Source organism: Rhinolophus sinicus, chromosome 14 (genome assembly GCF_057876585.1).
Source record: "Rhinolophus sinicus isolate RSI-liver-muscle chromosome 14, RSI-T2T, whole genome shotgun sequence".
In the NCBI taxonomy this organism is placed as follows: Eukaryota; Metazoa; Chordata; class Mammalia; order Chiroptera; family Rhinolophidae; genus Rhinolophus; species Rhinolophus sinicus.
The window spans coordinates 13377149-13404823 of record NC_142514.1 but is presented as its reverse complement, the minus strand read 5'-3'; the positions used below and the strand labels follow the sequence as shown (position 1 = coordinate 13404823).

Sequence of the window (27675 nt, the reverse complement as noted above, 5' to 3'; positions counted from 1 at the left end):
TTTGTCTTTAAACTAGAATTTATTGGTATACAAAACTCCATTTCATAGAGAAAGTGGCACGTCTTTGCAGCTTCTATTGCACCAAGTATTGAAAATTAAAAACACAAAACAAGAAACATTTGGTTTTGAAAACACTGCAAACAGCCAAGTACAGTACTTTGGTAAATAAAAAATAAAATGGTTCCGATGAACACAATCTGTGGAAAGAAACTACCGAGAGGAAATTGACTACAGACATCAGACAATGTTCACATTTCTGCCCGTTGAGCCCCATAGATAAGGCGAGGCCTGCTGAGCCTATGGGTCGTGACCCCATGGAGGTCTCCAGTATTTCCAGACTGAAGCCAGAACAAGTATAGTGCAATTAGACAAGAGAAGGTTCCTGAGCCTGGGAAGACTCCCTGTATTCTCCAGACACACTTGCCACCCCTCATAAAAGGGACTGATGCCCACCAGCACTGGTACATCAGCGAGACGAACATGTGGGATTCACGTCCGACTCCTGGCTCTTTTCTTCTTCTCACTAAGCTCAGTGCTGGTGGAAGATGCTGGAAGGGTAGCCGGGGAGGCTGAAGGCCCTTCCCACCAGGGAAAATGAACAGGAGAGTGGGGAGCGGTGAAGAGCCCCACACCAGCATTCACTCAAGTTAGGGTCGAGGGACCTACCAGGGGATCGAACTGTAGGCTCAGGTCTGGACTGAGCTCAAATGATTGTCATGAACGGCTGGCAACAGTGACCTGCTGGATGCTGACACGAAAGGATTAGGGGCCGACCAGAGGTTCTGTCCGGTGACCACTACCCTCCACGCTGAGCAGCACAGTGAGCGGAAGAAGTTCTGTGTCACGGGTGGGCCTTGCTTAAAATAAAGTCACCATGCAGAAGGGCGCGCTTTTACAGAAATAGTCTTTACTGGTACCACCTCACCCCCCTCAAGTAACTTTGCCAGGACGCTAACATTTAATAGAGCTACAAAGTAGTTCTAACTAGGACAGAGAGACTCTAGAAAGTAAGCCCTCGGAGGAAATGGTGATGAGCTTGAGGTTTTGCAGGGAGTTTCCTTGGGGACAGAGCAGGGCCAGCGCGTCCCTAGGGCGAGGCTCCGGGGCGCAAGCCGTGGGTTCACACTGCCCAAGCACCATGGGACTGACTGGTGCTCCCATCTCCACGTCACACCAATGATCCAGTTCCCCCTCTAAAGCGAGATGGCAGATTTCCTATCACTTAACTAGGCCATCTACAGCTTCAACTCAACATCAGCGGGAAACGCAACTTGCTTTAGTCAGGAAAACATACCTTATAAAAGGTGCCATGATAAAATCACCTCAGAACAACTGTCAAAAGGCCCCAGAGTTTTAGTAACACCTGTTCTGAAAGTTGAGCTGAGACTGTGAATAATGAGAACGGCAAAACAGGAGAACTGCATCAGACTGAGTCTCAAGGTTGGCTAGAGTCGTGAGGTACAGAGCTATGCATCTACCTAAAATGGAGTCCGAGGGCCACAGACTGACACACTGAAACCACCAGGCTTGGTGCTCAGCCCGCCCACAAAGACCCTTTTGATCAGAGGGAGTTTCAGTGAACTCTGACTAGGACCCAAGTTTCCTTTAACAGACTGACTATTCGGGTTGAACCTCTCACAGAGGTAAACGGATAGCATTCTATGTTGACCCAGTAAAACCCAGGCAGAGTCTAAAGAGTTTCTCAGAATGAGAGAAATTGCACATTGACGACAGGGACCCACTATGAGTACAGTTCAGTGCCCAAGTCCACCTGCTATCTACCTACTTAATATGTGAGCAGCTCTCCCCCACTGAACGGGGTCCCCCACCCGCACCCCCACCCCCACCCGTATCATTTCACATTGTAAAGGCTGCCCAGGGAAGCAGGCCAGGGCATTTTAAATCATCTACACAGAGTCTCCCTCGAAGCCCAGCTCTAACTGCCCCACAAGGGAGATCCCACTTCACACGCCCTCGGAATGAAAATGGGTTTGGAAGTGTTTGCAGAGTTTATAAAAGAAACTACAGATGACCACAACTAACATTTAAGATTCTTTCTGCCACAATTCCTCAAGCAGTTCTCCCGAAAGCACATGTTCATATCATTGACAAGTTAAATATACGCACACATTCTACTTCTCTAGTATCTCCCAGTGGCCAACCGTATTGCTTAGAAGTTGTGGTTCTGTGTTGTTTTCATACATCTACCTCTTTAAAGAAAGCTGTGGTCACTACAATTTCATTTCTTATTTTGACCTTTAAAAAAATCTTTTTAAAAAATTCATTCCACCTTTATATACAGTTTGTAAGACAAGAAAGCAGCTGTGGTCCACTGCCCATCCCCCTCTTCTGGCCTCGTTACAAGCTACCGAGACAAGTCCATGTAACATGAATCTCTAACCGCGACGAGGTAACTCAGAGGTTCAGAAAGGTTCGCCTCCCAGTATGAAGTGCACAGGAGGACCCGGACTAGGTAACAATTACTGACCACGGCCACCCAGGGTGGGCACACCAGGCCTCCACTGTGGCTGCCAATAAGGTCAGTTTGAAGAGCCTACAAGGCCGCTAAGTGTATGGATTCCATCCACCTCCTCTTTCGGTGACACTGACGCAGTGAAGTCAAAATTCAAACCCTTAGCTAGAAGATATCACTAAAGTTGGATACATGTACCCCATTCCTAAAAGTTAACCTACTAGATACAGACCAGTTATAACTGGAAAGCTATGAAGTAAAAGAAAATCCCTGAAGCCACTTGATTAGTTTTTAAAACCACTGTTATTTTACCCCAGAAATGCTGAAGCCTGTTATCAGAATTAGGTAATTTATAAATACACGTGTCCAATATTCTCCATTAACTTTTAAGCAGCTTCTAAAACTTCTAAAACCCAGTAGGGGCCAAGGCCACCTTCGTTAACCAAATAAATAAAGCAATCCTACTACTTCTGACAATGGGTCTCCCCTAAGCTATTTCTGACTCCCAATTCTGCTGAATTTCTGGTACACGATTGTGACGCTCTGAGAGAATCTGGTCTCCTGCACTCTCATAGTACAAAACAGACAGGAAATAACGTTCATTCAGAAAAGCTCAGCCACCGTTAGGACTCTGCCCAGAGTTGAAAGCCAAGAAATAGTAGAGCCTAAAGCACTGAACCTCGCTCCCTTGCAGACAGTCAGGCCACAGAGACTCTTCACTTGTCTGACTGACTTCAAGATCCTCAAACTCAGAACTCCGCAAGGAGCAAGGAAAAAAGCTGTGCTCTTTCTCAACGTGCTGAGTAGTAAGTACAATGTGTTGTACCAGGAAGAAGCCCAAACCACCTTGTCCTGGGAGCAAGTCCTAGAGACAACAGATGTACCCACCACAAAAAGTCACCAAGGAGAAAAAAGCACAAAATTAAAATAAAATACATCATTAAAACTGAAGCCAGCACATCACCCGCTGATAAACACAATTCACTGAATCCAGGGCCAGCCCGGAGAGTATGTCTACACACGTCAACACTTTTTTATAGTTGTCCCTCAGCCTTGGAACATTTATAATTTTGAAATCTGAAGTGGGGGAGGTCATGCATAATTTACCTTTGATTCAGCGTATCTTATTTGTCTAAATATTAGGCCCTCAAAAGGCAAAGACTGTGCAAGACTGACTACTGCAGACATGACAGCTTTAGAGTTTGCACCCACCTAACTCAGTTTCAGGAATGACACATCTCCACTGCCCAAATCTGTCTACTTCAGAACGGTAGAGTCATTCGAAGTCCTCAGCTAAAGTATGTTCTTTGCCCTGCTGGTCTGACCTAAGTCACTGACAATTTGTGGTGGGAGCTGGAGAGTTTGTCCAACATCAGAATCCCAAACAGGGTTTAAACAAAAAGAAACAAATGCAGCATTTCTATGGAATTTCCTTTTCACAATACTTAGAAAATTCAGCAACAGGCCGAGTTACCTTTTATTTCTCTGAAGCCTCTAACTCTAGAAAAGTGGGGAAGAAAATAGTTACTTAAAATGTGAACATGAACAGCCCTAGATATGCTTCCAGACATTCTCTCTCTACAAAATCAAATGGCTCTTTACACCCTTCCTAGGCAAACACTCAAGAACCCCTTGATTTCTCCCTTTTACAACTTTGGATTCCGCTCTCCACACTATCAGAATCCCAGAACTGTATCATAAGCAGTAACACCCATCATCCCATTGTCAGGAAACAAGTACCAAAAACTCAACACTCGGGTTTTCCAGCAAAGCCCAGGCCAAATAACAGTCAGGCGCACGTATCATATGGCTTGAGAGGAAACGAGCTAACGGCACCTGCATCCCATCTGAAATAACATCAGAAGCAGGAAGGAGAGAAGTGTAGTTGTTTAAGTTCCATCCTGACTACAGGCCTCGACCCCCATATCTTATGACTTGGAGAGAACACTTCCTGAATTATTTTCTGATTAACCTGGATTAAAAGAAAATTAAATCTAAACATGTTCCTGAGTCAGAGATCGTTTATAAAGTATCCTCCTGTACATTAATGTATCCGTTTGAAAATGAAAGCGAAACAAAGGAAACTTGTCATTCTGAATTTCTAGCAATTAATCTAAACTACTTCATGAACAATTAGAGCAAAACTCACCCCAAGTGTTAAGGAAAGATCCCAGGGTCACTGTCACTGATTTTCAAGGCAAATAAAACCACACTCTAAAGGTTTTTCCTGGTGTAACTATCCACTCCTAAAATTCAGTATTTTAATTATGGAACATGAATGGCTTCACTGCACCTTCACAAAATAAAACACCCACCAAACTCGGAACAAAAAGGAGGCAGCCTGAAGGACACTAACTGAGTGTGCGAGCTCGTGTGCGGACTCTGTGGGCCGTGTTTCGTAAGGACGGCCTCCTGGGAAAGCCGTACGCAGCCCTCCGTTTTCCACTCACTCCTTACAACGCCCAGCTGGCCAGTCAGATACTGAGGGCAGCGAAGGTCTTCACCAAGGTGACCTGCGCGTTCGCATCTGCTTCGCTTCTCTTATTGTCCTTGTGGCTACTCCTGCTCCCCAGGGCTTTGTGACGGTGTCTCTCCTCCTGTCGCTTCTTCTTCTCCAGGCGCTGCTGCTCTCTCCTCTGTTTGTTTGTGACCTGAAAGGGAAGACGCCCCATGAGTCGCCAGCCAGCTCGGCTGACTCAGGCTGCCACCTGCTGAAGGGAGACGCAGGGCTGACAGATGCCGAGGGCACAGACTGCCTTTCAACAAGAACAGAGAAAACCCACCCAACAGACCAAAAGTGATCTATTTTCCATTACTGCTCAAATTTACATTTAAATGTATATCCCCTCGCTGAGCTAGCAAACAAAATCAATTCCATTCTCCTCACAAACCAATCCCAAATGACCTAAAGAAATGTTAACCCTAGTCCAGCAAGAGATAACCCTCAAACATGCCACAGGACACCTTTCTCTATGTAATTCAATGCCCCAGGTTATCCTAACAAACTCCTCAGAAGCTCACTGCATTTTTGCCTTTGCCTGTGGCTTTTTACACTATAGTGCATTTTGAGCTCAGAACTTGATGAGAGTGTTTGAAATGAATTCCAAATTCAGTAAAATGAATGGCATCATATGCTACCGATGGGAGAGGGGGGGCAGAGGAGGTGAGGGAGATGTACAACCTTTCTGGGAAGCACCTGACCATTTACCAAAAAGCCTTAAAAAAGAGTCAAATATCCATGCCCTTTAACCTGTCAGGTCCTCTTCTGGGACTCTAGCCAAGAAAATAATACAAAATACAAAGATTAAATAGACACTGGGATTTTACAATGGGCATTAACATGGAAAGCACCCCTGCACACAGTAATGTCAGATGGGGAAGGGGGTACACGTGCATATACAGAGCACAATTTTAACGTGTACTTTCTTTCCATTGTCACTGCACACACCACACAGGACCAGTGAGTTCTTCATTCTGCTTCCTGACATACCCGTATGCATTCCCCATAGTTTTTACATTAACTACTTCTAAAAATCCAAAGAGAATGTCGCATTGAAATTGAGCTCATGTCCCCACCATTTGCCTTTGCAACCCCACCTTTCATACCTTTGGGAGCTGGTTTTTATTTGCTTTGTTTTCTTCACTAGGGCTGGCCCGCGCCTTATTGTTTTCAGTCCTGCCTTCATTTAAGCCCTGATTTCCAAAGATTCTGGTGCCACTGCCACCCTCCTCCCGTAAAGGACCACTCTGCTCGGGCACTCGGCCACTGGACTCAAGGTTCTCCTCTGCATCTTCCAAAGAAAGATATTTCATTAAACTTGAGTACCTAAGATAGTTATACAATTCGATTACTGTTAAATAACTCCAAAATTACCTGGGTCCCTAGAGCACTGTCATTTGGGAAGCAAGTTTCCTTGAGGCAAATTCTAGTATCAAGTGAATGCAATGGGGACGCAGGGGAAGGATACTGGTGAAATGTGGAAGATAAATTTAAAAATAACCTGTTGACCAGCCTCATCATCAGCTTCCCACCAGAACAGTGTTTTGTGTCATTAGATAAACTACTTTTAACATGAATGTTTAGGGGGGAATCTTTCATTTGCACCAAAACCAGAAAAGAAACAGGCTCTAAAGTTGTGCTATCCAACACAGTGGCCACTAGCTATAATACATGTGGCTACTTAAAGTTAAATAAAATTTAAAATTAGTTTCTCAGTCTCACACAGCCACATGACAAGCCCACACCGTACTGGACAGCACACCTACTTTAAAACAGTGCTGTTTTAAAGTCACAAAGACCAAGTTACTTACTGCTTTCTAAGAAGGCACAGCAAATATATAAAGTGGGTAATAAAAGAGCCAATCACACAGAAAACTATAATGCTAAGAATAGTATCTGGCACATTATCTCTGGCAATAAGTATTGAAATCATTTTAAATAAATGACTTGAGAAAAAAGTTAAGATGTCACATCATTTTTCCTTCCCGTATGTCATAAAACTAAACTCTGTTCAAGTAAAAATAATTGTGAATTATCAAGTTGATAGATATTAATAATCTAAATATTTCCATTAGAAAAAATAAAATATTTTTCTCTCCAATTTTAGTCAGCATTTTGATTTTATAAAGAAACCTTATTTTTAAAAGGATAAAGTCTTCCCTGACATTCTCCATCCCTCCCAAATTGGGTTACGTGGCCTTTTCATGCATTCCCCTAGCACCTTGAATCCCCAACTCCATTATGTATTATTATGCCAGTTTACCTATCTGTCTCTACCACCCTCACCCCCACCCCCAGACTATATTCTCTCTAATGCAGGGCTAGGACCTAGTAAAAAATGCCTGCATACAGAAAGTGCTCAATAAACAACTGCTGAATAAATGACAGTAAATTACCACCCGTGGCTTAATTAAAAATAAGTATTTGGAAAATTACCAATACAGTTATTTTGAAAGCTTATAAATATCAATCGTGGACTTACTATTTCTTTTCCCCTGGTTCATCTGAAGCATGGCAATTATTGCAGATTCAATATTATAATTTTCAGCTTCCAGGTTCTGGACTATCAAATTAAAATCCTATCCAAGAAACAAAGGAACACTTCAAGACTCTGGGTATACTTTCCTCTCTCTATTTCAACAATCTGATAAACAAAATGATGTAATAGTGAGAATTGAGACAAGGTTTCAAGACCGTTTCCATTTTAAAAATGTCAGTTTTCAATAAGGCTGGGCTCCCGAATAACCAATTATTATGAAAAATAAATCCACATACTTCCTTGGGATTTTTGAGCAGTATTGGGTCAAGTCTAGCAAACAAGAGAGAAATGAATGAACAGCTCTCATGAAGTCGTATCACACAAGTCATCAAACTACAGATAGCATGGACCGAGGTTGGCCCATCAGGTCCTGGCATGCCAGGCTGCTGCTACGAAACCAGCAGGTAAAGCAGGCACCGCAACGCTTGTTTAGACTACCACAAGTGCATGACTGAAATACTAACTGAACAGCCAGTGGCGTTGCAAACTTTCTGGACGGCGTCTTCCACTTCATCTCTCAGGTCATCTTCCAGGTCCACTGCCTTAGTCTTGCTCTTTTCTCTTTTATTTGATTCATCTTGATGAAGCATCTGAAACTAAAGGAAATATAAGGAATAATAATCATGGATCTCTAGCAAACTATGTTCAGATCAACATAGGAAGACACTCTAATCTCAAAAAACATCCAAATATACAGGGAAAAGATTCCACAAACAATCTTAAGAGAAGGGCAATGACTAGGCTGCATTTCATCTGGATGTGGAGATTCCAGGTCACAAAAAAAGTACTAAAAAGAAAGGCCCAAGATATGGGACGGACTGTTCAGTGAGCATTGATGGCATCAGAGCCGCTGCGGTTTCTAAGTACCAACATTTTGGCCATGACAGCTGACTCAGACAGCACACATTTGCCTCCGCTGATGTCCAGAGGTCTGAGCTCAGTAACAGGCCAGATCCTCTACACTAGCACCCGACGAGCTTTACGGCAGGATAACTCGTCTTGCAGAATCATCCGTACAACACTCCTCTAGTTCCCCAGGCACTATTTGGTCGTCAGCAGGCTCTGATGGGTGAAGTTCCGGTCCCAAATGGACGAAGACAGGTGAGCGGGACGCCCTGACCCTCACCCGCATACCACCACCCAAGGGAACCCGTCCACCCAAATTCTAAAACCACAAAGAGCAGTTCACTTAGTATCCACGAGGCCTTTACAACCTAAGCCTAAATCAGAAAAGCTAAAAGCATCCCTCTATGGCTGCTTAATCACCTTCTCCTTCTGCTTCCCCTTAATGCGGGGAGATGGGGAAAACATTTCTAGTTTTTGCATATAAAAATGTAAGTGGAATCCAGCAGTGTGCAGTACGTTCCTTAGTGTTAACAAAAAAGCAACCCACTATAAAATTACACCCTAACCATTTGGCGATGTGTATCAAGAGTGTTTGAAATTGATCCAAAGGAAATAATGTCAAGTATAGAAAGGATTTATGTAAAAGCGCTCACACAGTGCTGCTAACTGTGGTGAGTAACTGGTAACAACCTGAAGGTTTCATAGTATGGGATGGTTAAACAACCGTGGTAAATCCACAGCACGTGCTTCATTTCCATTAAAGTAGGACACAACACGGAGTTGTACTACTACCATTAGCATTTAACAATGTTTTGGAGGTAAGTCAAAGCAATTAGCCAAAAAAAAAGAAAGAAAGGAAGAGAAGAAAGTTATAAGTTATCAAATTCAAAAGAAGAACACATCACTATTGGCTGATGATAATTCTATTCCTAAAATAAAATCAAAGACAAACTCCTATAAACAAAAAGAATTCTTGCAAATCATGTATTTGATATGAATCTAATATCCGGAATTTATAAAGAAGTCTCACAACCCAACAACGAAAGCACAAACAACATGGACAAAGGAATTGACTAGACATTTATCCAAAGATACAAAAGGCCAAGAAGCACATGAAAAGTTGCTCAATATCATTAGTCATTAGGAAAATGCAAGTCAAAACCAAAGATTCCACTTCACAACTAGCAGGATGGCCATAATTTTAAAAAAGAAAGAAAGAAAAATAACAAGTATAATAGTAGTGGAGATGTAGAGAAAGTGAAACCCTCAATACATTGCTGGTAGGAACGTGGATTGGTGTAGTCACTGTGGCAAACAGTGTGGCAGTTCCTCAAAAAGTTAAATGTAGGCTCACCATATGACCCAGAAATTCCACTCCTAGGTATAGGAGCCTAGAAGATTGAATACAGGTACTCAAATCTTAACACAAATATTCACAGCAGCACTATTCACAATAGCCCAAAGGTGGACACCCAAATGCCCACCAACAGACAAATGGATAAATGAAATGTGGTATATCTATACAACTGAAATATTATTCAGCCTTAAAAAAAAAAAAAGTTAGTGCTGATATGTGCGACAACATGTATGAACCTTGAAAACAGTATGCTAAGTGAAAGCCAGACACAAGGCCACATATTGTGTGATTTCATTTATATGAAATGTCCAGAATAGGTAAATCCATAGAGACAGAAAGAAGACTGGTGGTGGCTGGGGGGAGAAGGGAAACGGGGAGTGACTGCTTAACGGGCCCGAGGTTTTCTTTTGGGGTAAATGTTTTAGAACTGGATGAGGAAGTGGTGGCACAGCTTAGTGGCTGTACTGAGGTCCACTGGCTTATATAGTTTTAACTGGTTCATTTTATGTGCATTTTACATCAATTAAAAAGAGACTCCTGTAGGATAGCTGTGTATGTATATAATTAACATTTCATTAAAAACTCTCATCTATACAAACAATAATCTGCTAGGAAACATTAAGGGGGAAAAACATCCTTTCCTTACAATAGGAACAGAAAACACAGAACACCTAAGAATAAACTCAGCAAAAAATGGGCAAAATCTGTATGAAGAAGATGCTCCTACAGATCACCGAAGAAGTCAATTAAATAATACAACTTATCAGGTTCATGGCTAGGAAGATTCAACATCACAAAGATGTCAATTTTTCCTTAAGTTAATCTGTGAATTTATTGAGACCCCAATAAAACAAATATGAACAGGACTTTTTAACTAGACAAGAAAATTTATTCTAACATTCATATGTAAAACAAAGCAAGAATGTAGGAAATTACAAAAAAAAAAAAAAAAAAAAAGGAATGATGAATGAAAAATTCTACCAGATTTTAAAATTCACTCTTACTAATTAAAACAATGGGTACATTAATACATGAGCAGAGAAACCAGTGGAAAAGATCTAAATGTTTAGAAATAGACCCAAGTACATATGGGAATTTAGTATATGAAAAAAGTGGCAATTTAAATTAGTGAAGAAAAGATGTATACTAAATAAATGGTTTGGGTACAACAAGGTAACCACAAGGAAAAATATAAAATTGGATCCATACATCACACCTTTATATGAATATAAATTCCAAATAGAGATAAGATTTAATTTAAAAAACATGAAACCATAAGTACTAAAATAAACTATGGGAGAATTCTTTGTTAACCTCAGAGTGGGAAAGACATTCCTAATTATGACCCAAAACCCAAAAGACACGTAAGAAAACTTGTTAAGTTTCACCTCATAAAAATCGAAAATTTCTTCATAGCAAAGACTAAGAATAAAAGGATAAATGACTGAAAAAATATTTGCACCTCATAACACAGATATAGCTAATTTCTCTAATATATAAGGAGCTCCTAAAAATCATTAACAAAACTTAATGGGAAAAAAATGGGCAGAGAAAATGAACATAATTCACAAAAAAAGGAACACAAGTAAGTCTTAAACATAGGAAAAGATGCATAAGCTCACTAACAAGAGAAATACAAATTTAAACTGTTAAGAAAACAATTTTTTCCCTAGCACGCTGACAAAGATTTAAAACTGGTAACTCGCTGTGCTGGCAAAGGTGCAAGAAGAGACACACGTTGCAAGTGGGAGTCAAAATTGGTAAAACCTCAACAGACAGCAATTTGGCAACACCTATGAAAATTATAAACGCACATGTCCTTTGATGCAGTAGGGACCTTCTAGGAATTTATCCCACAGATACACTCATACATGTGTGAAAAGATGTACATAGTTTGTAAAAGCTGAAGTTTGAAAGCCTCCTAAGAGTCCATCAATAAGGGGGCGGTCAAACACATCGCAATGCATCCACACAACAGAATACTATGCCGCTACTTAAAAAGTGGAATACGTGCACATACATGCATATTTGCTTGATATACAGAGGGTGCCAAAAAAATGTATACACATTTTGAGAAAGGAGAAAACGGTATTAAAATTACATTGATGGGAACCACTTTGATCACCTCTCGTAATCGCAGAAGTCAAACGTGACTTGTATTCATCTTTTGTTATCAGCATATATTATTACAATTTTAATACAGTTTTTTCCTTTTTTAAAATATGTAATTTTTTTTGGCACCCTCTGGATAAAATATCTGTAGATTTTATGATATACTGATAACACAGGGTGTATCCAGGGAGGGGAACAAGTGTGGGAGAGTGATTTTCACTATATAGCCTGTTATATATTTTTAATTTTAACTCATGGATAAAAACGTATGACCTACTCAAGAAACTAGTTTTTTAAATTACGAAGGAAGTGTGTAACACAAGAAAAGGCTTATGCCATAATGTTAATTTTTTAAAAGCAGGAAACAAAGCTATATAAATACCAAAACAACAACAAAATTGTGTCCATGTAGTTGATTTTGTGTACTTTTCATTTTCTTCTTTAGTTTTTCTAGTTTCCGAACCTTAGATACAAAGCACGGGCTGATTTTAAACATATTAAACATAAAAGTAATCCACAGTTTTTATAAAATTATATTCATGTCATCAAAACTATCAGCTATTAGGGAAAGCAAAAGAATGACAAGCAATTTAATCTTTTGCTCTCATCTGAGCTGAAAAATGAAGAAATATCAAGCCCACAGATTCTTAAAAGCAACGTTCCATACAATCATCGCTGGTTTTCAGCGCCAGGCACCCAGCTCTTGACCAGGTTCCTCAGAGGTGGGAATACAGAAGGAAAGAGGGGTGTCACTCACGTCAGTCTGGAGATGGGCGGGGGCTTCGGAGTTATCATTGATCCTCCGAACGCTGTCATAGTGCTCTCCGTACCGATATGCGATGTGTAACTCCCGCCCAGTGCTTTTCCCTGTACCATGAATCTGCAAGCAAAATAAGGGAGATGCCAGCGAGGATTTGGACAGTGTCACCTTCTGGAGAGAAACGCCACCCAGACTGCCCAGGAAGCCCAGTTAACAGGCTCCATATGGAATGCATGGAATGTGACTAGATATGTCCTGAGCCACTTCTGACTCATCTTTCTCCCGTCCGTGTGCATATGCTTCAGTGTGCTTAGTATGGAACGATATGGAAAGAAATCCATATAAAAACACATGCTCAAAAACCAGGGGCAGATTTACAATGAAGTTGAATAGGCTTAAGTTTCAGGGCATCAGCACGGCTCATCCCCTCAGACACACAGACCTCGACTAGACAGAAGGCCTAACGACAGATGTAGATTTGTTGGGATTGAAGCTCCAACAACTCAGGGGCCCTCTTTGAGGAAAAAAAAGTACAAGATTACAAATATTGTAAAAATGCTAGAACCCCCTTCCTAGGACTTTGAAAGGGGGCCACTTATGCATCATTAGCTTCACAGGAAATCCAACCATCGTTACAACAAAAATAGCATTTTCCATCAACCACATACTGAGAAATAGGAACAAACTCCAATCTCCCACTTACATCAATTTCAAAACACAATTATTCGCAGTCCAGCAGCACTAACGCACTGCATGACCGAGGCACTACTCACAAGGCAGGGCACCTCCGTGAAGGGCACCCCTGCAGGACGCCCCAGCAAGAGTGGTGCTCCCGGCAGCCATGCAATCCAGAAGCCCTAAGGTCCACCCCGTGAAAAAACGCCGCCTCGACAGAAACTCTAAAGTAATTCTGAATCTGTCACTTAGAAAGCCCAGTAATCGTCTCTTTGTTAAAATTTGAAAACATTAGTACTTCTGTTTTTCCTGAAAGTCACAGGTAGTAAGATACTACTATTAATTTTAACAATACTTACGGTCTAAAATCACAGCCAAAACCATGGAACAAATAGGAACCACACGGGACCAGAAGTCAGAACCGTGCAAGTTCTCTTCGGATAGAATATCTAGGTCTCAAAGTGCAGAGAGTCTGGTTTTGACACACACAAAATAGAGACAGCACCATTTATCTCCGAGGAACAGGACTGGGAAACTAGCTTATTAGAGCCTCTGAATGACATAATCCCTAAAGCACTTGCATATTTAGATAATACCTAATACTATATACACATTATAAATTGGAAAAAAAAAAACTAAAAAAATAGTCATCAAATTGTGAACTGATTTTCATGGAGAGAATACAGAGGATTTTCACTTTCTATGTTACACGTGTCTATACTGTTCACAGAAGCATATATTCCATTTACAACCAGGAAAAGAAACGTAGGTTTCAGTATCTCCATGTCGTATGAGCCTCCTCATTATTAATATACAAGCTCTTACCCAGGACAGGACCAACCAGTGCAATTTCAATTCTTCAATTCCATGAAGATGCTTCCTTGGGGTGGGGGAGATCCAATGGACAGTTCCATTGTATAACAAGTTTATTTATCTTAAAAACATATGCTTTCAATGTTTAGCAATCCATGAAAGAGAACACTACAGAAATGTATTTGAAAGAAAATTCTAACTATGCAGAATTATCTTCCACAGCTACTCAGACAATTAAGAAACTAGAATAAAGTTATCGATGGAGGAAAAAGCAGGCTGTGTTTACTAAGTTGGCACTGAGTAGTTTCCTGCAAGAATAGGGTCATTATGCTGTATATTCAAATGATTTTGATGACTTCTGCTAAACAGTGAAAATTACAGACAAGAAGCTGGACAACGAAGAAGGTCACCAGTACTCTTGGCTCAAAGACCATCCTTAGAAAGACAGCGCCTCACTAAAAGTATGACAGCTCTCCCTGCTGTCAGTCCATCGGACAACGCTGCCCAAAGAACACACGCAGATGCTGTTCTGCTGCTCACTGCATCCCTGGTCAAAATCCTCACCAACTCAGGGTGTATCTGATTTATTTTGCTGTAATTGTGTTAAAAGGACATTACGCCAGACTCAAGGGTAGGTACCACCACTTGGAGGACATTCTGGAAAGGCAAAACTGTAAGAGACAAATCAGATTAGTGGTTACAAGGAGCTGGGGATGTGGGGAGGGGACGAGTGACTTGCAAAGGGGCATGAGGAAACTTTTGGGGGTAATGGGAATATTCTGTGTGCTGATAGCAGTGGTGGTTACATGATATTTGTCACAACACAGAAATGTACACCTGAGAGGGGTTAATTTTTGCTATATGCAAATTATAGCTCTACAAACTTGACTTTATTTTTAATGAACAAAGGCGCATTAAGAATAATTTGCAAAGTTATATGCTGGTGGTATATAAGAAAAACACACCAGTTGCCTTTATAGTAAAAATACATAGGGATACATAGATGCTTGTGTATCCATACGCCTGGATGTGTCTATATGTGTGCAGATGTGTTTAAAATGTGTATGACAACACGAGGATACATGTCGTTACAGTTACGTATGACTGTTTGTTTATTTAATCAGTTTCAGGTGTACAAAACAATGTAATAGTCAGATATTTACAGCCCTCCCAAAGTGATAGCCCCTCTCCCCCAACCTACTACCTAAGAGTATGTGTAAATGACAGGGACACACACTAAAATGTTCACAGGAATAATCTCTGGGGAGTGTGACTCTGAGTGATTTTTATTTGCCTTTATGAGCTTTTTTGAATTTTCAAAATTTTCTACCATTAATGTTTTATCTTTCTAATTAAAAAGAAAAGTTAGAAATGGAATAGTGGAGGGGGTGGGGGAGGTTTGGTGGCAACCGCAGGCCCCGTCCTCAGGAGGGGAGCCACAAGGTACAGGAAGCCCTCTGACCGCACGGAGGAAGAGCGGGAGTGGGAGCCTTAATAACCTCCACCTGACCTCTGACCTTCCATGTGCAGAATGTCTCATCTGGTGGATTGGGAGATCCGGTTAACTTAGGATACCAAAGGTAAGAAGTTTGAATGGACCGTTACTTCACAATTGGGGGGGGGGGGGGGCGGGTAGATAAAAGAAAAACAAAATGGCTCAACAACGTGCTCTGCCAGCCTACAGCACACACTTAACATTTGTTGTAAAATCTTATTTGCTGTAGAAAAACCACTAGTACCGTATGTACAGCTAAGCAAAGCAGAGAAATGAACGTTGACATCCTAGGCCATGAAAAAAATTTTGTTGTTCAGAACATCCTTTTTAGCAATGATTATGACAGTGAATTTGGTCTTTGTTTCCTTCCACCTAAAAATCATAAACATACATGTGGGACAAGACATACTTCAATACCAGAATTTGTATGCACTAATCCTTTACATAAGTATTTTACAGAATAATGTACAGTATTTCCACATGAGGCTCTCTGCCCCCAAATTACTCAATGAACTGCCTGCTGAATAGTATTTCCGGCATTGTAACGCTCTCTGAATTACACTCCAGACTCCACGTGAACATGGCACAGGGTTTAAGCCCAAGCCACCACATGCTTCTTCTGGTCTCCGGTTAGGCTTGCAGCACAAGTGACCCTGTAGAGTTCCATAGCACAGATGACGTCATGGCCCATCATCTTAGGACATCCCCAAAGCTAATTTATAAAGAAGAGCTTAAGACAAACTCTTGAATAGATGACCTACCTGCCACAAAGGGGCATTAAGTTGATGAATCACCACATTCAATTGATGATTTCTTGCAAAGGCTACAATTGCATCATTGCCAGCAAATGTACCAGGCTTTGCCAAATTGGCCACTATGGAAATAGGAGAGAAAAATGAAGTCTTTATAATGGAAAAACCCAAATGCAAACATGCTTTGGTATTTATTTAGTTCCAAGTAATGCGAAACAAGGGTGTACCTCTAAAAAGCCCATTAGCTTTGTTGGTCTACGCATTTAGCTGCTGGAACAGTATATCAATTGCAATCATTCATAAAGGATTCATTTACTTATTCCTTCAATAAATATTTACAGAATGCTGCCTGTAAGCCTAACTCTACAAAAGACACTGGAAACGTGACAATCAAGGCAGAGATGACACCAGCCTACATTAATGAATGCTTAGTACACACCAAGCACTGCTACACTCACTCCTCACAGAGGGTCACTTTCCATCCTCAAACCAACCTTCTGAAAGGCCTTATCATGCCCACACCATCGTCTAGATGAGGAGACTGAAGCAGAGTAGTGTCGACTCAAAAATAGCATCAACTAGGCATTTCGTCATCAACAAAAGGATTTCTTCAGGAAAAAGAAAGGGTTGCAACCCAGTGCACGCAGACATGGCAAGCCGCGTGCACACTCTGGCCTGCTGCCACGATGGACGCGTGTTTATAGAAAGGAAGTTCATGGAGGGGAAGGTAGAGGCCCAGAACTTTATTACAAACCTGAGTGCTTCCTGCAGGGCTCTCACGTGTCGGCACTACTGCGTAGAGCGCGAGAACTTCCATTAGCCCTAGCGCCTCCCACAGACCCTCCGACAATGTTCGCCTCAAGTTCCAGTTCATCTTTCTCAGTTATAACTGTGCCCAAGGTCACAGAGCCAGCACACAGCAGAGCTGAGCTTACAACCCAGGCAGCCTGACTCCATGACAGCCACTCCATTATACAGCCTGTCACAGTGGTAACCAAGAAATAGGCGCTACGGATGCATGCAGGAAAAGGATGTATGGTAAAGAACTTGGCCTTGCCCTAAGAAAGGTCTCGCCTTTGTCCACGGCTACTGGGAGCTAACCTCTAAACCCTTCAAATTTCCCAAGTGATAGAAACGCCTGTATTCACAGTGGACGTCTCAGCCACACCTGATACTTTATGCTAATGACGTGCTCATGGTGGACCTTTCTGCCACGTGACGTCAGCCAGACCTGAGAACTGCAGAGCTGGACACTGAGTTCAACCACTCAGGCAATCGATCACTAATGCCTACGTAATGAAACCCCAACAGAAACTCTGGACACCAAAGCGCAGGTAAGCCTCAACACTGACCATACTACGCCACACGTGATGCCAAGAAGATGCCGCATCCTGAGGACAACAGAAGCTCCATGTTTGGAACCTCCCCAGATGCTGCCCTTTGGCTAATTTTGATCTGTATGCTCGCTGTGTAATCAACTATACCTGAGTTAACAGCCTTCTGTGAGTTCTGAGTCCTTGCAGCAAATGCTCCAACCTGAGAGTGGGTTTGGGAACCCCCAAACTTGCAGTTGGTGTCAGAAGTGAGGGAAGTCTTATGGAAGACTGTGCCCTAAAACCTTGCAGTTTGGCTAAGTGCAGGCTGGAAACATAAGCCAGTTTGATAGTGGGGGGCGGGGGAGATAAGGTGTATCAGATACGACAACTAAAGCTGATTCCCAAACGACAAGAAGGAGACAGAAGAGGAATGTTCTGAGCAGAGGGGAGAGAGTGAGGAAGAGAGAGGGAAAGGGAGAGAGACAGAAGAGGAATGAGGTTCAAAGCAGAGGGGGGAGGGGGAGAGGGAAAGAGAGACAGAGAGAAGTAGGTAGATGAGTCTGCACACTACACAGTATGGCAGGAACTTACAACGCTGAGACAGCAGGGTGGGAGTTGAGGCAGAGAAAAGAAAATCACAGGTCATGGAGGACTAAAGAGTCTAGACTTTATCCTGAGGTCAGTGGGGAACTGCCAAGGGGTTGCAGACAGGGAAAAGATGCATTAGATGAACATTTAGATCACTAGTCTGGCTGCAATGTGAAAAACAAACTGAATGGACCAAGAGGCAATGAGACCAGTCCAAAGAGTATTGAAAAAAATCTACGCAAATGGCCACAGAGGCCTGATTTTACAAGAGAAAAAACACTGAGGTGAATGTGACATGACTTAATGAATGACTGAGTAGGAGGAGGGAGGGAGAGGAGACATTAAGAACATTCAGGTTTCTGATCTGGATATTTGTACAGATGGAGAAAAGGTGCTGCCGATTCTCTGAAGCCAGAGTCTAAAGGAAAGAAATAATCCTAAAAAATATAGCCAGGTGCCAGGGTAACCAGTCCTGAAGAGTTAAGTGAGCCGATCATTTATTCACTCAACAAATGCCTTATGAATGCCGACCATGTGCCACGCGTTGCCATGTTGAGGAACAGACACAGGCCCTGCCCTCAAGAATCTCAGTGTAAAACAGCAGCAGACAGATCATACGAGTGATAATGTAAAAAGTCTAGTCTTCAACTGACACACAAATCGAATGTGCAGGCTTCTAGGTTTCATTTCTGCTCTGGCAGTCAGGGCCGACTCACTTCTTTGAAGCTCAAAATTCTCTATGTAGTACCAAGGAGCAGGCATTCATAGTTCACTTCAGGAAAACACTTCCCCATTGTACGTCTAATGTGACTATCACACTGGAGACAAGTTCCTTGTCCTGTCACACCCCCAAATCTACCCAATGACCTTCACCACTAAAGATATTCAAAGCACAATGTCAAGTAACAAACTAAGAACTCCATTCAAAATGATAATTGGATCAATGACCAATTGAGTCCATAGAGCTAAACTCCACACCTTGCCCCACGTACCCTCATTTAATTTGTGCACTGCTGACCAGCTGGTAACTTTGTCTTACCCGCTGGACAAAATGTGATGCAGGGAGAGACCCTCAGAACTCAGCGACCCGTCTCAGCTCCGCACTGGGAGTTGTGCTGCGGTGCCTCGTGACTGAGTTCTTTCCGGGTGAGGCATGAGAAGGCCTTTGGGATCACTGCCAGTTTCCCTGCCCCTGTCTCCCTCCTGCTGCCCTCTATCCTGCAACAGCACTTCCTCCGCCCTCTCTCCTCCCCCATTACACCACCAGCTGTGTGCTGGGCTGGACCCCACTCATTACCCCTCGTAGCTGCCTTGGGGGAGACCCTCTTACTCTTTTATCTGGCCAATGTGGAGACCCCTTTAACTCATCTCCCTTCTCAGTGTCTTTCCCTTTCTTTTTTGACACGGTTTCCTGAGTTAGACTCTAAAACACAGGAACTATTCTGTCTTTCCTGATAGAGAGCCAGGTAAGACCGTGAGCCCTGTGAGGAAAACGTTAACGTAAAACATAAATATACCAGCAACTAGCGTAGCACATCCTCAGTAAACAATTGTCAGATTCCAGTTTAAAAGCTCATATGTATTTTCTTACTAGATTTGTGCCTATTAAAGAACTAATTAAAATCACTAAATGATTCGTCTCAAAGAAAACTGGTTGTGTTCGGGTTTTGGTGAGAAATTAAAATGATTTTACTGATTTTTTTTTTATTATAAAATACATGATCACTTAAAAATCAGAAAAATCTACAGAAGGTAATTTAAAGTACTCACAGACCCACCATCCCCAGGTGGCTAACACTTAAGAACTTATTTTAATTGTATTATTTGATTTAATCTTCACCAAAAAAACCCTATAAAATAGAGGCTATTATTATCTCCCCCTTATAGAAGTTTAAAGAGAGTAAATCGTTTCTGAAAAATAAGTGGAGCAATCCTTCCGTAATTCGCCATTGTGTTCTGTGTGTGTTTACTGTGTAAAGATAGGCTCACTCTACACACACTATTTTCTAGCCTGCTGCCCGCCCCCGCACTGAACACAAAATCATGAACAGCTTTTCAAGTCAATTAACATCATCATTTTTATTAAAAGCATGCACGTCTAAACCTAGTGCATCCCAGCGCCTAGCATGCCGCCTACTGCAGAGCAGTCAAGTAAATATTTGTTGAAGAAATGACATAATTTATGGAACCAAAGCCCTGGCTGGGAGGCTGGGGAAGTGATGGATGTAATTACCTGGGAGATCCAGTATCCCGCAGTGAACCTACCATGTTTCTCAAAGGGAATGTCATCTTCTACAAAGGGTTCAAAATCTTCCCGCTGCTGTATCATGTAGTCCACTGTCTCCTGTCGGTGCTTGAGATGATTCCGGGAGTGTCCCTCCAACTGATCGCCAAGAGCTCTGAACAGGCAATTGCTAGCAAACCGAAAATGTTGGTCAAAACCTTGTAAAAGTGAACTTAATTCATCTAAAACGATGATGCTTCACGCTAGGCGGCCCGTGGAAATCTTTCACTCAGAGAAGAGAGAAAGCCTCAACTGCGCCAGTGCGCTTCTTCCCAGACACTGAGGGGAGAGTACTCGGGCACACGTCCAACCACACTACCTTCGTAAGAGGCAACGAACACGGATTCTACTCCCCACGGACCGGGAAAGTCATTCAACTTCCAGGGGCCTCAGCTGCTTCCCCAAGTGAGGCTGGTGATACACTCACTAACCGCCTGAAGACAGGGTCTTCATTGTAGCCCCTGCCTCGCCTAAGGGCTCTGATTCCCAGATCCTCTTCCAAAATGAGCAATTGTAACTACTCCCTTTTTTCCAAAGTAAGTTTCACTATACATAGCTGCCCAGCTAACCAATCACTCACCTAACAGAGTACCCAGAAGATAATAATTTGTCAAGCTCCCAATACAAACAACTGAACTCAGTTTAAGCCCTGAGAACAGAGTGGAGACAGCCACGAGAAGGCCAACGTGTAGCTGTACCCTGCAGAGACACTGTCCCCTCCTTGGCTCCTCACTGCTCACCCAGGGAGCTGCAGTGCTGCTGTTACTCCTGCCAAACGAAAAACTTTAAACACTATTTTTATTTTGTTTTGTTTCTAAAATTCAAATGCTGGTAGTAAAGCTTGTGAGGTATTTTTACTTTCAAACCCTTCAAGACTTCTAAAATTCCAAACTATATCACAAACAGCCCAGATACACAGAGCCTGAAACAAAACACACAATCTGGTCTCCTCAAAACTAAAAATAAGCCATTCTGAAGTCAAACAGTTGCCCGGTTCCACACCAAATTGTTTACTCTTCCAAATGAAAACCTACGATACTCTAATTCCAAAATATAAACTCATCACTTCCAGAGACTTCAGATTTAAATGCATAGGAGAAAGAGGGTTTTTATGTTTTTGTTTTTCCACTCAGAAAAATGAATTTTCTACAGAAAGTTAGAGAGAGGCAGGAATCTCTTCAAACGTATAAGGATTTATACTGTAGTTTTGCAGAGAGGAAGGGAGAATTTAAAGACAACAGATTCTAGAAACTAGAAACCAAGAAGTTTTGCATCAATCTGGGACAAGATTCTAGACAGAATTGGAATATAGCAGTTCTATAACTAGACTGAAGTATCTTTTGCTAAAAATTAAACAATGGCAGTCTTTTTTCAACTGTAGGGGGGAAAAGCAAGCCAATGAACAAAGCGTGCTCAATTTTAAGCTTTTCTCTCAAATTTTCTTCAAAGTTTAGCACTGCCACCACTTGTCTATTCTTTAATCTCTCTTAAGAGGTGTGATTTAGCCCAAAATTCTGTATTTAATTATTTCACATTTAATATATAGAAATTCATGGTGCTCTACAGAAAGTAACATGCATTCTAAGAACTTTTAGTAACATGGGCACACGTTCTCTTTGTAAGCCAAAAAAGTAGGTATAAAACTGTGTCCACTGCATGAGTGCAATCATGTCCATCGCACACGATATACACACAGAAACACACACAAATGTATGCAGAAACAAAAAACAAAACACTGAATGTACCACTCAAACATCCACTCGTCTGACGATATGCCAGGAACTGTCCTACCACTTCACCTGTACTCAGCGTGCTTAGTCCTCACTCCCCTGAGACAGGTTCTGTTACTATCCCCCTGGGGTAACTCGCCGAAGGTCACAAAACTAGTGCGTGGTGGACCCAGGATTTAAACCCGGGCACCAAAATGTTAGCCGTAGTTATTCCTAGGTAGTGAAATTGGGAGTAAATGTTAAATTATATATTATTTTAATATACTTTCCTATATTTACCAAACTTTCCTGAGCTCACTAAAGAGTCAACATGAAAAACCAAGACAGACAAATCACTTCCTTTTCTGAAAGAGTTGCAAGTTAAGGAAATGGGAAATGGAAACGAACACTACAGCCAACCTGAGTGCCTCAGGGAGTCCAGCAAGAGCACTCATGACACAGGAGAACAAAGCCACCAGGGCCCAAAGGACCTCTAGGAGCTGCTGCTGCTTCCTGAGCGCACACGCGCCCCCGTTACACCACAGGGCTTCTCAAATCCCACACCAGCGACGTTTGGGAGGAGTCTTGGTCGTGCAGGCTGTCCTGCGCACGGGAAGATGTTTAGGAGCAACCTGGGCCTCTTTCCACCAGATGCCAGTAGCAAAACCACCACCTCCTTCACTGCCAGTGATGACGATCAAAAATGACCCCAGACATTGCCAAATGTCCCCAAGGGACAAAATCCTCACTTGAGAACCACTGCGCATAGGGATAGATGGAAAGGTCTTGCATTTGAGTTCACAAAAACCACCAATTACACAAGTAGCATATAATGGTTTGGGGGGGGGGGCTCAATAATTTAGTGTGAGCCAATATTGTATACAGACATAAAAAAAAAAAAAACGGATGGGCTCCTAGGCTGCAGTAATGGTCGTCAATGGGCAGGAAAAGGAGGGGCGACGGGCTTTGTTCTATTCCTTGTGGTCAGACGGCAACTAGAGTACTGGGTACCATTCTGGTTCATGCATTTTAAGAGAGACATGTTCAGATGAGATGATGTGGTTTTAAAATGCATAATGGAAAGAAGATGAGCAACTAGTGACATTTAGCCTAAAGAAGGCTCAGGGGGACGTGACAGCTGCCTCCAGCTATTTGTCATGATGAAAGGCATGTTATACTTGCACAATAATACAAAATACGGGAGCTACCGAGACATAGATTTTTGACAATAAAAGGAAATTTTATTTTAGCTCCATGGACATAGATTGTATGGAATCAGGATTTTGTAAATTTCTATCTATTGGCAACCCTTAGGAATTGTCTCCGTCTGTGCTGCACCTCAGCACATGCGACTACCGAGCACTTGAAATGTGCTTAACCCAAACTGACGTGTGCTATGAGTGTAAACTACCAGATTTTGAATAGTATTTTCGAAATGTAAAATTTCTCATTAAAAATTACTATATTGATTATATGTTGAAATATTTTAGATATAGTGGCTTAAAATATGTATCAAAATTAGTCTCACCTGTTTCTTTTGCTTTTTAATGGGGCTACTGGAAAACATTTAAATTCCACACATGGCTCTCGTTTCATTTCTCCTGCACAACGCTGTAGAGGTCACTGACTCTCTAAGTGTGGCCCCTGACTAGCAACGTCAGCATCGCCTGAGAATTTGTACAAAATGAAAATTCTGGAGCCACCCCGGCCTACTAAATCAGACACTCCGGGGCTGACGCCCAAAAATCTAGCCATTCCAAAGTGTTTTAACTAGCCCTCCAGGTGATCTGCTACATGCTCGAGTTTGAGAAACGCTAGCCTAGAATCTAGACACTAAATCAGAGGTTCACAATTATGGCTGCGCCAAAGAATCACCTATGGACCTTTTAAAAATTATCAGTAACCAGGCCCCACTGCCTGAGATGCTGGTGGAGCTGATCTAGAGAGCCCAGGCACTGCATTTTTTCCAAGGTTCCCCAGGTGAATCTATTGTGCCACAGGGTTGAAAACCACTGTGCTGGAAACAAAGGACAGGGCTGCTGTACAGGCATGCAGGTAATAGACAGGCGAGATGACGTGGGAAAGCGCTTCCATCCCTAAGACCCTACAATTATAAAAAAAAAAAAACTTGTTTGAGACAGAAATAAATGTCTAAAATTAGTGATTCTTTTAATGTTTTAATTTTAGAACACTACTAATTAGTAATGTAATTTAGGGCTACATTTAGTAAGATACAACTGGATATAGTTCAGAAAGATGCTAATAGTATATTGCCTAATCCAATTAGATTCTTTTCATGCTATAGCCAATGATGTTTTTAAGGACATCAGCATGGTTAAAATATTTCTCTCTTGTTTTGAAACTGAATCCAATCTATGTGGGTCCACCTTCCAGGCAACACAAAAAACTGCAAGTGGCCAAGGATGCATCACAAAACGCCATCAATAGCTCCCTGATTAATCTATGCTAATCTAACTCAACTCTCGGGAAAGGCTACGTTAGCGGATACCAGCTAATTTATCCGCAAGCCCTCGGAGGTTCCGGAGTGCTATAACTACCATACCACCAACAATGAATCTGCCAATACAGCAAGATGCTCTCAGGATATGCAATATTATAATCAGACCAGAATGGGAAGACGGAAGAGTAAAGACTGTCAACTCTTTTTTTAACATTACCACATCTTTATTATATTTCCTCAAAAGTACTCAATAAATATTAATAAATAAAAGAATGTTGATACCTGCCAACCATCACATATACAAGAAACACTATCCATTGTCCATTGATAAAGCCATGTCACCATATCCGAAAGCACAACACTGAGGGCTGAACCGCAGCCCATCTCACGGCTCCCACGTGAAGAATTTGTTAGCTTCACGGAGCCCACACGAGAGGAATTATCATTATCATTCTATCTAACATTGGCCAAAGAATAAAGAGCTTGGAAGTGAGAGACAGGAGCATTCCAGGCCAGCTGGCCTCTGGCCTCGGCAGCCTCAGTGCCCCTGACTTCTACCCCTGTACCCTACACTCCTGTCATCCTACACCAACTATAGATCTCTTCAAAAAAACGTGCTCCGGTGCCTTTAACCGATTACTCCTCAGCCTGGAATGTTCTCTTGGCACATTCCTATCGGCCCTTCATAACCCAGTCTGAGTATGACCTCTTCTGAGAAGCATCTAGCACAGGGTCAGTTTCCATGAGAATTTGCTGAATGAATGAGAAGCCCTCCTGACCCTTACAGGAGTGTTACCCACTTCCTTCTCGACAGCACCACTATAATCAGTCACTGTTAAGAAGAGATTCAACTGTTTTGTTTATATAATCCATTCTCCAAGTGTGACCCAGCTTGGGGGGGGAGGAGTGTCTCTGAGACCCTTTAAGGTATCCATGAGCTCAAAACTAAGATGTTACTGACCTTTTTCACTCTCGTTTTCTCACAAGCATACAGTGGAATTTTCCAGAGGCTACCTAATATATGAGGTTATCCCTCTGACAGCTAATGGAATACGTAAATTTTCTTTTACTTTCTAACATAGTAACTATTGCTGCTATAACCCATATAAACAAAAGCTCTTTGGAATCCTCAGTAATTTTTAAGTGTGGAGGGGTCCTAAGACCAAAATATTCGAGACTTTCTGTTATATGTTTCTCTTACTAGACTATGAACTCAGGTATCTTAGTCATCAATGTAAGCCAGCTCCTTGCTTAACCAAAGGTTGCTGAATTAAGTAAAGAAGTACGCTTTCCTTGGGGGGTGGGAGAGAGGTAGCACCCCCAAAGTTCCCATAGATTAGGAAAGCCCCCTCAAGATTTCACAACTCTTTGTGGCGTGATTCCTGCTCATAAGCAACCTTCTGTTGAGTATTTCAGTTTCCTGGGCATCCTAACATCGAAAATACCACACCCAGTATAGCAGACAAAAGCAATCCAATCATCTGCAAGGAAGAGCCCCACCCCAATCCCACTGTAGTCGACTAGTTAGTACTTTGATTGACGGAGAAGTGTCTTGTGCTTATGAACTTGGTTAGGATAATAAGGTCCTGAATAGTTAACAAACTTTATATTTGACAAAATCGAGTTACTAGGTGAAAAGCAAGACCCAGCAAAGCCCAAGTCTTTAACTGCAGAGACGCCACTAAGGAAATGCCCCTTTGAGATGCCCTGCTGAGGGTCTAGCTGGTCTTCCTCTATGATATTTCTATCATTCATTCATTCAACAACAATGCACTGAATGCCTCTATGTACTAGGCACTATGCTATGTGGTGGTGAATAAAATATAACAAACTCTAAATCCAATTTGCCTAAAGCACTGAGCATATGTAGGAGAGACGGGAAAGGTTAACTGGAGTCAGTTCATAAACAGTCTTGATAAATAACTGTTCTCCTCTTCCCTCCATGCTTCTGCTTCCACATCCCCTTTCCTGAAACCATTTTTCCTTCCTTTCTCCCATTCTCTCCCTCCTACCCATTTATTTATCCCGTTTTCCCTAAAAAAAAAAAAAAAAAAAAAAAAGGCTGGACCAAGATTCCAGTCCAAACCCTAAGAAAGCTTAGGTAAGCACCTTTGCTTACAGAGAAGAAACTGAGGTCCATGGAAATAAGAATTAGAGACGTTGCCTTCGGCCACCAACAGGCCCTCACAGACCTAACTTCACAAGGCAGGAGCGGGGTGGGGGGCAACACCCAACAGAAAGGGCTCAAAGGAGGCAAAGTGTTACAGCAACGAGGCCTACGCCTCCATCTGTCTGGTCGTCATTGTGAGCTCTATGCGCTGTCCTGCTCTTCAAGTGACTGGCTCCATCTCGTCCCTGCAGGTCTCAGCTTAAATGTCACCTTTCAGAGAGGCCTTCCGGGCCACCGAACTAAAGGAGACCTGCTCCAGTATCCTCCCTCAGCACCACTTTACAGTTTCCTCGCGGCCTCTGCCACGATTAGGGCCTCTGAGATTACTCGAGCGTCTCGAGGGGACCCCTGCAGTGGGGAGCGCCTGACGCTCAATGAATGAGTGGACGAGAGCGGGCGACGGTCGCCAAGCCCGGCGCGTCGCCCGGCGCCGCCTCCCGCGCTCCCCGGCCCGCCTCACCCGTCCCCCGGCACCTCCCGCAGCTTCAGCCCCAGGGCCTGCAGCTGGTTAGCGAAGCTCACGAACTCCTCCTCGCAGCCGCCGCCGCCACCGGACTCCGGCCGGTTCCTCCGCTCCTTGGCCAGGGCCCGGCGCGCCGCCCGCTCGTCCCGCTTGCGCTCGGCCTCGGCTTTCCGGCTGCCGCTGCCAGGCCTGCTCTTCGCCGCCTGCTTTCGGGACATGGCCTTGGCCCCGCGGCCCGCAGCGGCAGGAGGAAAAGCCGCAGGACCGCGGGGCGGCCGCCTCAAGTGCAGAGAAGGCGAAGCTGAGCCGATAGCGAAGCTCAGCGACGGCGACGCGCACACCGCGCCTGCGCCGACGCCGGG

General features: G+C 42.7%; 1 protein-coding gene across 1 annotated transcript; it reads right to left on the bottom strand.

The window, feature by feature from the left end:
- Positions 1-27675, bottom strand: OTUD3 (OTU deubiquitinase 3). The gene is made up of 8 exons (XM_088790290.1): positions 27311-27675; positions 20492-20640; positions 16332-16444; positions 12585-12707; positions 7977-8108; positions 7456-7552; positions 6080-6264; positions 1-5124 (listed from the first exon to the last, which is right to left on the bottom strand). The coding sequence occupies exons 1-8, from the start codon at positions 27529-27531 to the stop codon at positions 4948-4950; spliced, it is 1197 nt and encodes a 398-aa protein (XP_088646416.1). The 5' UTR covers positions 27532-27675; the 3' UTR covers positions 1-4947.